This window comes from Pangasianodon hypophthalmus, chromosome 11 (assembly GCF_027358585.1).
Source record: "Pangasianodon hypophthalmus isolate fPanHyp1 chromosome 11, fPanHyp1.pri, whole genome shotgun sequence".
NCBI lineage: Eukaryota > Metazoa > Chordata > Actinopteri > Siluriformes > Pangasiidae > Pangasianodon > Pangasianodon hypophthalmus.
The window spans coordinates 26,285,436-26,297,935 of NC_069720.1; the positions used below are offsets into that span (position 1 = coordinate 26,285,436).

The 12,500-nt window shown below is 37.8% G+C and overlaps 1 protein-coding gene across 10 annotated transcripts in view; it reads left to right on the forward strand.

Moving 5' to 3' along the window:
• The window catches only part of nav2a (neuron navigator 2a), a 122,874-nt gene that overhangs the window by 35,588 nt on the left and 74,786 nt on the right, over window positions 1-12,500 (forward strand). The window contains exon 1 of one of the 10 annotated variants that reach the window (XM_053238003.1): window positions 6,021-6,134. The exons of 8 other annotated variants lie outside the window; for them this stretch is intronic. In XM_053238003.1, coding sequence (XP_053093978.1) covers window positions 6,039-6,134 — 96 coding nt within the window. In that variant the 5' untranslated portion in view covers window positions 6,021-6,038. Of the gene's footprint in view, window positions 1-6,020; window positions 6,135-9,840; window positions 10,304-12,500 lie in introns of those variants that run through there. One more of the 10 variants, XM_053238007.1, reaches the window with a different exon arrangement.

The window sequence follows — 12,500 nt, forward strand, 5'->3', positions numbered from 1 at the left end:
GCACTTGACAAAGACAGTCTTTTTAAAATATTCAGAGAGGCCGTTTAGCATGATCAATTTTTCCATTTTTAATGTCATCTGCTCCTGATGTTAGTGCTAAAGTTACAACATTATAGTGTTACCTAACAGAAACGCCTGATTTATTTCAGCTAAAACCTACATTAGAGACAGAATGCAACCCGAGCATAGATTAGCGTGTCCGTTTCTCTCTGATCTGACTCTGAGGTCATTCATGTCTCCTCTCTTCCTCTAAAATGTCTATTAATGTGGAGACATCTGTCTACACACACACACACACACACACACACCATGGGACCTGTGGAAGATGTTTTGAGAGTTTGACCTTTTCTTCGACCTCATAATAATGGATGTTCACATGGCCATGATATTTTTACGCACAGTTCTCTGTGAGATGAAGCAGGTGTTTCATGTGGCACTTTTTTGGCACTTTTTTAATATCATATTTCTGCTTACTCATAGCAACAATGTACACTATTCATGTTAGTAATTTATGCAGGAAGCAAAAATAAGAATGATGTTCTACATCAAATGATAAACACATATTATCTTGTACTTTCAGACAGTTTTGTCAGTAATATCTCTAATACAAATAAACACACAGTTTGCAATACAAAACACACACAATCTGCAATAAACACACATAGTAAAATGTTCTTAATTCATAAATATATATCAATAGAGAAAAATAGTGTTTTATATGTAAGCAAAAAGACAATAAACAATAAACACATTCACATATCAAAAACCCAGGCAATACAAATGTTAATGGTAATCTTCTTCTTCTTCTTTTGGCTGCACCCCTTAGGGGTCGGCACAGCGGATCATTGGTCCGCATATTTGATTTGGCACAGTTTCTATGCTGCATGCCCTTCCTGATGCAACTCTTCCCAATCCGGGCTTGGGACCAGCACTGGGACTGCAGTGTCACTGGGGCTGGTTCCCTGGCCGGGAATCGAACCCGGGCCGCGGCAGGGACAGCATGTGCTGTGATGTAATCCAAGGCATCACTAACAAAATTTAACTTAAAATAAAGAAACTAAGATCCAAGTCATTTGTATACACTTTCTTCAGTGTGTTTACTGGTTAGTACTATACTGCCAATGTGGTAAACCTTAGAAATGGAGCCTCTCTCTGCAGAGGGAAAAGCATCATAAGATCACAACCAAACTTATGGTCATGTGTGGAGCAATTAGTGTCAGTGTTACAATAACAATAAGAAGAATACATATCACATGTCATGTTGGAGAGTAAGAAGTAGCTAACGTTAGATTAAGGCCAAGTGTTCAGTTGTCACCCCTGATGAATGAGGGAACTAGTAAGATGGTTCCTGGTTCTTAGTTTCCTGCTTCTTATTCATAATACATTAATAAGAAGCAGGAAACTAAAAACTGGGAACCATGAACTATTTCTAGAGAATAAAGTGCGATGGATCTAGGATCAGACTTGGAAACAAGGGAACTAGAAACTAGGGAATGGAACAGAACCCAGAACCTTATTTAGGGAACAGGGGGAAAAGCCAGAAACTATGGTGAGGGACCAAGGGAACAACTGTGTATAAATTAGTATAAATAGGGAACTAGGAACTAGACTCTATCGGTAGGACTCCAGGAACAAGGCAACTGTCACAAAGATGGTGGTAGGATATAAATGCAGGACTTATTGAATAAAAAAACAATAAACAATCCAGAGGGCAGTTCCAAACTTGTAATCCAATCAAAATGCAAATGGAGCAATAAGGGAGAAACGAGAATCAAGGCCAATAAACAAAACCAGAATCAAGAAACCAGAACTATTACACACTGAACAAAGGCTTGACTCATTGGTAGGGAAGCTAAAAGTGAAATTTTTAATTGAATGTTTGAAAGGCCAGACTGTTTTAAGCATGTCTGTGATTGAACACAGGTGGGTCTAGTTAGAAATCCAGTGAGTGTGATACGATGAATGGATGCCATGGTTGAACATTTGAAGAGGTTTAGTTCATTTGACTGCTGGGAAGTGGAGTCCAATGAGGAAAGGTTTGGACAGTGATAAAATTATAGTTATTTTAGCTGTCTACCACAGTATACTGGAGTTGAAATTAAACAATGAATATGAAGAATATATGTAAAAATGCAGAATATCAGCTTTAATTTGAAGGTATTTATATCCAAATCAGGTGAATGGTGTGGGAATTACGGCACTTTTTACATGTGCTCCTCCCATTTTAAGGAACCAAAAGTAATTGGACAAAATGACAGAATAATAAATAAAATTGTCATTCGTAATACTTGGTTGCAAATCCTTGGCTGTGAATGACTGCTTGAAGTCTGGAACCCATAGACATCACCAGACTTCTTGCTTGTTCTTGGGATGTTTTTACCTTCAGTTTTGAGTGAAATGCAGCTCAGTTGGATTCAGGTCAGATGAGAGACTTGGCCACTGCAGAACATTCTAGTTCTTTGCCTTAACAAAGTCTTGGGTTATTTTTGGAGTATGCATCGGGTCATTGTCAAATGTGCATCTGCAGTGCAAGTGCTGTCCAATGGGTTTTGAAGCATTTGGTTGAATATGAACAGATAATATAGACCTATACACTTCAGAATTGATCCTGCTGCTTTTGTCAGCAGTGACATCATCAGCAAATACAAGGGAACCAGTTCCAATGGCAGCTATACACGCCCACGCTACAAGATGAGGTGGTATGCTTCAGATCATGAGCAGTACCTTCACTTCTCTATACTCTTCTCTTCCCATAATTCTGGTTGATTTGTGTCTCTTCTGTCCATAGAATGTTGTTCCAAAACTGTAGGGGTTTTTTTAGATGTTTTTTTTTTGGCAAACTCTAATCTGGTCTTACTGTTTTTGAGTTCTTGTGGTAAACCCTCTGTATTTATTCTGGTGAAGCCTTCTATTGATTGTTGACTTTCACACAGATACGCCTACCTCCTGGAGCATGTTCTCAATCTGGCCAACTGTTATGAAGGTTTTTCCTTCACCAGGGAAAGAATTCTTCTGTCATCCACCACAGTTGTTTTCTGTGGTCTTCTGAGCCTTTTTGGTGTTCTTGAGCTCACCAGTTCATTTTTGTTTTTTAAAGAATGTATCAAATAGTTGATTTGGCCACAGCTAATGTTTTTGTTGTCTCTCTGGTGGGTTTATTTTGATTTTTCAGCCTGATGATGGCTTCCTTCACTGGTAGTGACAGTTCTTTGGACTTGATATTGAGAAGTGATAGTGACAGACCCCTAAGCCAATTACCACACTTAATCAACTCTAGACCTTTTATCTGCTTAATTGTAGATGAAATAATGAGGGAATAACACAGACCTAGCGATGGAACAGCTGAGCAGCCAATTGTCCAATTACTTTTGGCCCCTTTAAAAGCCCTTTTAACAAGAAACAAGAAACAAAGGAACTAGGATCTGGGACTATAGGGCCTTTTGCACCGCGGGAACCTTTTCATAGTACCTGAACTAATTGTGGAACTACCCACTTTTTGGCGTTCTCGCACCTCCGGAACTGGGTGCGATTTTAGTACCGACTGTCTTTTTCGAGAACCAAAATAGCTCCTACTCTGGCGCAGGGTCTAACCAGCACAACTGGTACTATCCGTGACGTAAGTAGACGTTGATTGGCCAAACGCGTACGAAAACGCCCTCACCCGCCATGATTTAAAACGCCGTGTAAACATACTGTAGTGTCAGCTTATTTCGCAAGTATGGAGAACAGCGATAGATGGACGCGAGACACAACAAACACACAGCTCCGATCACAGCGTCCTCCATCCTCCGGTTGTTTACGTTGTTGAACGCTGCACACAAATGACGTCGCTGTTGACCGGCTTATGTCACTTCCTAGTGCCCACTGTCGGTGCGAATGCAACCCTTTAAACGGTACTGGGAAATAGTTCGCGCAAAATCGCCCAGTACTTTAGTGCTGTAAATTTAGTTTGGTGCGAAAGGCCCTTATGACACAAAAAAACAAGGGAACTAAGATCCACAACAAAGGCCTGCTTAACTCCTCCATGCAGTCATGCATAGTATCATAGTTTTATCAAGCAGACATTTTATTACAGATGCACATTGAAACATTAAAATTAAAAATACTTACAATTTTATTAAGCTATATATATATATATATATACATTTACACATATATATACATATACATTTACACCAGGTACGACTGGTGAACAAAGTAAGAATAGTTAACATTTTAATACTTAATGTTCTTGATTCTCAGTTCTATGACTCAGAAAGAGAGAGAGAAAGAGAGAATGTGTGTGTGTGTGTGTGTGTGTGTGTGCGCGCGTCTTTTGTTTTCACAGACCCCATCATCTGCTCTTGGGGGAAGGGGGGCAGTTGTGAGTGTGTGTGGAGGGCAGATGGGTCCCTATTTCCAGGCTGTTGGGGGCAAAAACACAAAAGAACACACACACACACACATACTGCAGGACTGATAGTGGATTATTACCTCATTTGATATTAGCACTGATTTTCAACTAGACAAATACATCATTATAAAGTTGATGGTTTAAGGCATCATTATAATGTTTCATTTTTGCCATCCACATTATTTAGTATTAAAAACTGTCTTTTGCTAGGGGCAAAAGTACCAGCAACACTTGTCAGAAAACTATACAGAATGATATGAAGACGTGACCCTGGGGCAGATTTCTTTCCAGCCCACTGTGGATTCATGCAGCCAGCATCAGTGACAGTTATGTCAGGTGGATTACACAGAGTGGCATAGCCCCTAGATTTGTTCTCCACTGAGCTGATATTTTTCAGCCTGCTTTGCTGAACAAGTCATCAGCAGTGACAAAATACACATGAGTCCTGTGTACAGCTTGTTGTACTGATATTGTGACTAGCAAACCAAGCTCTGAAATCTTTTCCTGACAACAGTAAAATCAAAGTACCTCTGAAAATTATACAGCTACAATTCGGCATTTTACATATTAATTAATGATGCTGTGCTTACTACTTTGAGTTAGTGTCACACCGTGCATGCTCCCAGAATGAACAAGTATAGCGTCTATCAACAATATGGGTGGTCGAGAGGCGGCTACTGCGAGAGGCGGTATCTACCACAGAAACTGTGGCTCCAGGGTCTCTACTGCAGACAGTCGAGCGGAGCTGAGTTGTCTGAATCCAGTACAATATTCAGAGATCACAACAATTGTGTGTTCTCTATCCCCATAATGATAAAAAATATGAGAGAACAGTTTTGACCTTGTGGGGACATTTAGCTAGTCCCCATTTTTTCTGTATGCATGTGTGTGTGTGTGTGTGTGTGTGTGTTTATAAAACACTACTTTCTGGCAGCCTGTGTAAATTCATCAGTGTGGGAAAAAGACGCTTGGAACTGAACTTAAGTTTGAGTTGTAATTTGTGGGTTTGGTGGGTTTTGGATAGCGCGCACACACACACACATACACACACAGTTATCTTTGTGGGATTTTTCCATTGACTTGTGATGTGTTACTCTAACTAAATGATCCTAACTTTAGCCTAAGTATTCAAAACTAAATATTATTGCTTTTTTTTTTTTTTTTTTTTGAATAAAAGCTGCATTGTTGCACCAGCCTGAAACCCAAGTGTGGCATTTCTGCTCAGTAACTGATTGACTGGTCTCCAGTGTTGAAATGGGGTTACACACAGGACATCCAAACACAATATACACCCAAAGCTTGAACCTGCAATCAGTCAGTGCATTCCTGTGCCATTATTTCTATTATCATGGGGACACTTGATCACACACACACTCACATTTTGTAAGAAAAGAGTTTAATGTGCAAAAAATTCTGTTTGTGTATCAATTACTTTTTTATTGTGTATACTGTGTAATGAACAGTGAGGTGAAGGAGGAGCCTCCCTCTCTCGCTCTCTCTCTCTCTTTGTGTCTATCCCACTAATGTGTAATGAACAGTGATATGAAGGAGGAGTCTTTCTATTTCCCTCTGTCTGTCTGTCTGTGTGTCTGTCCCAGTCAGTAAGCGGTAGTCTGAAACAGACCGGTATCACCCTCCCACTTTTATGTGTGTGTGTGTGTGTGTGTGTGTGTGTGTACTGATGAAGATGAGCAGTGTGATTCTATGGCAATGGGAGCAGAACAATATCAGCATGAAACTGGTAAATATATTTTATTGATATATAGTTGTTTTTTTTTTTAAATATAATAGTATTTTATTATATAGTATTATTATAGTATTATAGTATGATACAGTATATTATTATATAGTATATTCTAGTTCAATGAGTACAACAATTTGTTATGAGTGTGCCAGTACATGATATTGTAGTGTTTAGCATGTAATTTTATCATGGACACTTTCAAATAAGGTTCCACTTAGAGGCAGGCGCAACTTGTGTTTCTCCATGTTCTCCAAGGCTCCATGTTTTCTAAAAGATTGTGTCATCTGAAGTTGTGTCCTGTTTTTGAAAAAGTCAATACCATACTTTTTTTTTTTTTTTAACCATTTTTTTTTAACCAGTCACTTTTATACAATATTGTGGTGACATTGTAAGCTGTGATAAACTGTATATTAACACCGGGCTAGTTGTGACATAACAGCAGAGTTAATTTCCTTAGTTGTCCACTATAGTTGGACAAAAATGGAGAGATGAAAAAGGCGTGTACTAAGAAAGAGGAGAAGGAAAAGAAAGGGAGAAAAGGCAGTTAGGAAAGCAGCAGGGAATCAAAGAGAAGGGGAAAAAAAGGGGAATAAAAATGAAGAGAAGAGAGTGCAGAGCGTAATTAAGCCAATCGTAATACTTTATGGGCAGCATGGTGGCGCAGTGGGGAGCGTTCCTGCTTCACAGCTCCAGGGTTTGATCCTGAGCCTGTATTACTGTTTGTGTGGAGTTTTACATGTTTGTGTGGGTTTCCTCTTGAGTCTCTGGTTTCATCCCACTGTACACAAACATGCAGGTAGATGAATTGGCTATGCTAAATTGCCCCTAGGTATGAATGAGTGTCTGTGTGTGTGTGTGTGTGTATGTGTGTGTGTGTGTGTGGTGCCTTATGCCCAGTGCTCCTGGGATAGACTCCGGATCCACCGTGACTCTGATCAGGATGAATCCCTTACTGAAGATGAATGAATGATTACCTAATTTATTATTTACTTTAATTATAAGAGCCCAAAGATATTTCAGTGCACAGTGTACACCTTAGCAGCCGAAATGCGCTGTACGTGTGTGCTGCGTCAGAGTGCCCACAGAGTGTGATTCTGCTGTGTCAGGTTTCAGTTAAGAAACACTACATCATATTTCATATTTGATCTGCATTTCTGGGTGTTTTCTTTAAGCTTCATTATATAATTTATGTACAGAAGTGTGTTTATGTATGAAAATGTATGCTTGAACTTGACTGATATTGCAAGATGGGGCATATTAGAGTAGCTGATCTTAAAAGCATCTTAATGTTTATGTAATATTTAATACTTTATTTCAGATTACTGGCATTAAACAATGTGTAACCTCTGGCAGATACTGGTAGCTATACAGATAGTTGAGTAGACCAATTTATTTGATATTTGTTATTCTGGTTTATTGCTAGTCTGGTGATGAGGCGATGAGGTGGCTGTTTAATTATGTATTACTATTGGAGCACTGAGTATGCATATGTGTGTGTGTGTGTGTGTGTGTGTGTGTGTGTGTGTGTGTGGGAGGGAGTTGCCCATCCAAAGGAGAGAGAGAGAGAGAGTTATTGATCATAGTACACACTAGTTTATATGTCCATAAACAATGCCGAGCCATGTAATTGCACTTTTTTTTAGGTCACTTGGACAAAAATGGACAGATGGACCTTTATTTGCATGTCCGTGTCTAATGTGTGAATGGAGGCCTCAGTTAGCGTGCAAATGCTAATTATGCCAGAATGAGATGTGTTTGTCATTCATCAGCTTCGCTAAGAACGTCGCTTAATGTTACGCCATTGAGACAATGGTAAGAATGTTGCTAAATAGTGAACATTACAGGAGGGCTAACCTGACTGTAGGCTTGCGTGAATACAATCCAGTCTCACCATAAAAACATTCGCATGTAATTTATCTGCAAAATCTTCTATGCGTTAGAAATCGAAGTTCTGGCACAAACATATGTAGCATAGCATCGTATCAAACTTTCACTCGATTGCTCTGTATGCCACATTCCAGACCAACATACATATTTATTCAAGCTAAACTCCACCACTATGCTGTTTGAATAAGATCGATATGTATTAACTAATCTTCTCTTGTTTTCCATATTGATTGTAGCCCACTTCATGCCTAACCAATCTTCTCGTGATGTTAATGTTAGCTACCGCATGCTAACTTTGATAACTGCTATTAGCTAAGTTACCAAAGTGTTTTGGTTAATGTTAATTAACTTAGCTATCATTGTCTAAGCAAGCAAACTAGCACTGACTGCCAGTTAACAAAAAAAAACAACAACTTGTAGTTAGTTTTTAACTGTAATAGTTGTAATAATTATCGAGCTACAGCACATGTTTTTATAAGTGATACTTTATTAATCTAATCAACAATCTTTACAAAAGGATTATTGATTATGTTATTAGAGACATTGTCAATGAACTAATTCAATTCATTCCCACTTTGTTCAAACTTCAGATCTCTCACATTAACACAATCCTCTGTCCAACCAGGGGCTTCTGCTCAGTGTGAGGCTTTGGCATGCAGGAAAGGTTTATTACTGATAAGCTTTATATGGGTATTTTAGTACATTTTGGCATTGGTATAATAAAAATCATTTCGGTAAATTTAATACTAGTCTTTAACTATCACCCATCGTGGATCCTCCTATTTGTTTTAACATATTCCCGCATATCATGACCGCATTCTGTAGCAATAAAAACACAATATGTTACATTTATCATATTAAACTCGCACTCAGTGATAATTATACTGAATATAATATACTTATGATTATACTTTTATGACTTGCAGCTGCTTGTTTGTCACTGTCATAATTAGTTCTATGCATGCTGACATAAATTTAATTGGTTTATTAATGCTAACATTATTTTGTACATTTTAGTCAGAGTAGTATCTACAACATATGCAATGGAGGACGTTTAGGTTTCATCGGATAGACATGGTTTAAGACTAACAGTAATGTCAACACCACAATATGGCACTGAAAGCTTAGATTGCTGTTTGTTTAATGACTCAGTATTGAGTATAGCCTGATTCAAACACAGTAGACAGGCTGAATGATTCTAAAACAGACACTGCACTAAAACAAACCTTATTATAGTGACTATCATTGAGGAGGTCCACTGAAGATGATGTACTGAAGAAGATGATCACTTGTGGTGTTTTTGAACTGGTGCATGTTTACCTTTGTTATCAGAAAAGGGCTCTTTAGACCACAAAGTAATATGATCCCTATAAAGTATAAATCCCTATAAACTAGCAAAAATGTTTTTAGACCACACATAGGACTTAATAGAAATTTAGACTGATGCAAAATGTTGAAAAAATAATTAATTCATACATTAATTCAAATACACAGACAAAAACACATACACAAAAAAGATTGGTATGTTCCTCATTTTCTGTGTGTTTTGAGGGAGGATGGTATACCCCAGCTTTACCTTAGATTTGACATCTTACTAACAAATCTGTAGAAACGCATAGTTTGAAGCTTTGCTTTGCTTTGCTGTGTGTGTGCGTGTGTGTGTGCATGTGCGTGTTTGTGTGTGTGTGACTTCTGACTTCTTTGCTAGATACCCTCAGGGATTCTCTCTCTCTCTCTGTCTCTCTCCATGTAAGTGTTATATGGTAACACTCCAATGTGATGTCAGTCCTAACCAGGTGTGTGTACTTGTCTGTATGTTTGACAGTCTGTGTGTGTGTGTGTGTGTGTGTGTGTGTGAGCTGTGTGGGTGCAGAGTTTTGTGGTTCAGAGGTGGAGCCAGGATCAAACACACAAGACTTACATAGGTATCATCTCTACACAGAGCAATACAAAAGAAACACAGTAGAAAAGAAGCTGAGAAAACACACAGTGCGGACGGGATGATGAACGACAGTCAAGGTCTCCGGCACTTGAAATAGAGCTGTGGAGAGAAAGATATATTGCGCACGGAGGCTAAACTTATCCCTGACACCTTGTCTGCTAAGTTTTTGTGGCTAATCGACGCTGGTCAAGGATTCAGTGAAGGATGTGAAGGATTAGTGTGCGTTTTTTGATTCTTTGCACAACTTCTCTAAACCTGTGGATACGTCATGGCACTCATGGATCTATGTTTACCAGAAAGAAACAACAGCAGGACATTCTGTAATCATTACAAAATGGTGAGCTTTAGCTAAACCTTGCTGCTGAGGTCTGGAACAAGTGTAGGGGGCTAAACATAGAGCCTTGAGGTACACCACCATGTGGCAATTAGGAAGTTTTTATTTTAGAAAATTATCATTATTATTGTTATTATTGTTATTAATATTATTATTATTATACTGAAAACAGCTAGCAGCTATCGTGAATATAGTATTGATAGTAAGTAAATTAATGGTATGAACTACCCATAAGTTGGAGCCATTTTTAAATTTTGGAAAAAAGGTAACTGTGAGATTGATTAACTTCTCTAAAAGTGACCTTCTAAAATGACGAGTATTTGCTAAACATGATGATAGGTCTGAAAGAAAAGTGTAAAGGGCTTAAAATAGATTTGGTGTTTTTGCTAGCAAAGTTAAAATGCTAGTTTTACAAGAGATAGCTAATGGAGCTATTGTCTGTTGTATTTGACATTGCTAATTCCACAAGAAAGGATTTATATAAAAAAGTGAAAAGAGGATTAAAATACTGCCTTGGGATTCACCAAATGTACAGGCAACAATGCTGAATTTGATGTATTTTTCTTTATTATGTATGTTTTATACATTTCAAACAGTAAACTGCATACTTGAGTTGAAAAATTGGTGGCTGCTCCATTTAGAAGTTTTTAAGGGTACATTGGCCTGTCTGTAGAGAGGAATAATAGTTATTATTTATTTATATAGGTTGTTGAAGAGCGAAACTGGATGAAGCGTTTATTATGAAAATGGGTTATTTGTAGATTTCTGAAGTAGGTGACCATGTGATTGTATTGATGGACCTGTTGCCTCCTTTGTTAAGGAGAATTCAGGGATAGTAAAGAATAAAAACAGAGCCAGAAAGTATGTCATTAACCTCAGAACATTAAAAAGAGGTTTAACTAGAGAACCTGGGTACATCATCATATCTGCAGCCAGGAAGAACTTTTTCTTTTCCTTTTTTTAAAAAAATACATTTCTTGAATTTATCATTCTTTTGCATAGTTTGAGAGGTGCCAACTCTGCTAAAGCAGTGGTCAGACCAAACGTGAACAGAATTTGGCCAGTGTTTGCTGTTTCTCAGAAAGTCTGAAACAAGTTTAAAGGGCTTAAAATGAAGCCTTGCAGTAGAATGTAAATTTATTTTATGTCAGAATTACACACTGCAGGCTGTACATTTATACAAAAATGATACACACTGGGATACAGCCCAACACGAAGTAAACATTCTGCAGTGGATTATTTTTGTATAACTGCACGGTCTGGAGTGTGTTATTCCGCTTATTCCACAGCAATTTACAAACAATTACAGTGTTTAATTTATTAATGAATGACACATCACACTTTTAACAGTTTATAGTTACATTTATTGTTATGGAACATCCATGAGACAATTTAGTTCCTGCTTATTTTATAGCAACTATAAACAGTTGTTCTCTCTTGAAGTTAGTAAGACAAAAACACAGTTTGTCATGTTACTGAGAAACCGGAAAGTGAACTCATTAATATAAACCTATTGTTTATGTTACAGCTGGAACTACTGTACGAGCCATGCTGTTACATAAACCTTATCCACACCATCTGACCAATCAGATTCATCTGTGCTGTAGTATAAATATATTTAATAAATTTTTTGAATTTCATTGGTTTTCATTGTTTTTTTTTTTGTTTGTTTGTTTGTTTTTTTTGCATTTTTAGGGTTAAATTCCCTATAGCTAGCAACTTGATGTTCTTCTCATCTAGAGAAGCAAAAGCCTTTTATTTAGGTCTAATGTGTTTAAAAGTTGAATTAATGATAGCATTGTTTATTTCAACTCTCTTCCGAACTGACCTTTCCATCACCTCTGTACAATTTCATGTAATTACCTTTAACTAGGCTCTTATTTTATGCTGCTGTTATTGAGCCTCTGTGTGTGTGTGTGTGTGTGTGTAATGGAGGGCCTCTGGATAACTGCGTTTTTGACTCACTGCATTAGCTCTGTAATTAGAGTAAAGTTAGCATAGGGGCTTTTTAAGAAATTCCTTTAAGGTTGCTCAACCTCAAAGTTTTCAGGAGATAAAAGCAAAGAGGTTCTGCTGACAGCTTACTGATCCATACAGTGTTTTTTTTTTTTTTTTTTTTTAATACTCACAGGTGTGTGTGTGTGTTTTCGGAAATAGCTGCCAAGTTTCCTAATGGTTTTGAAAGTACGCTCTGGCTTTT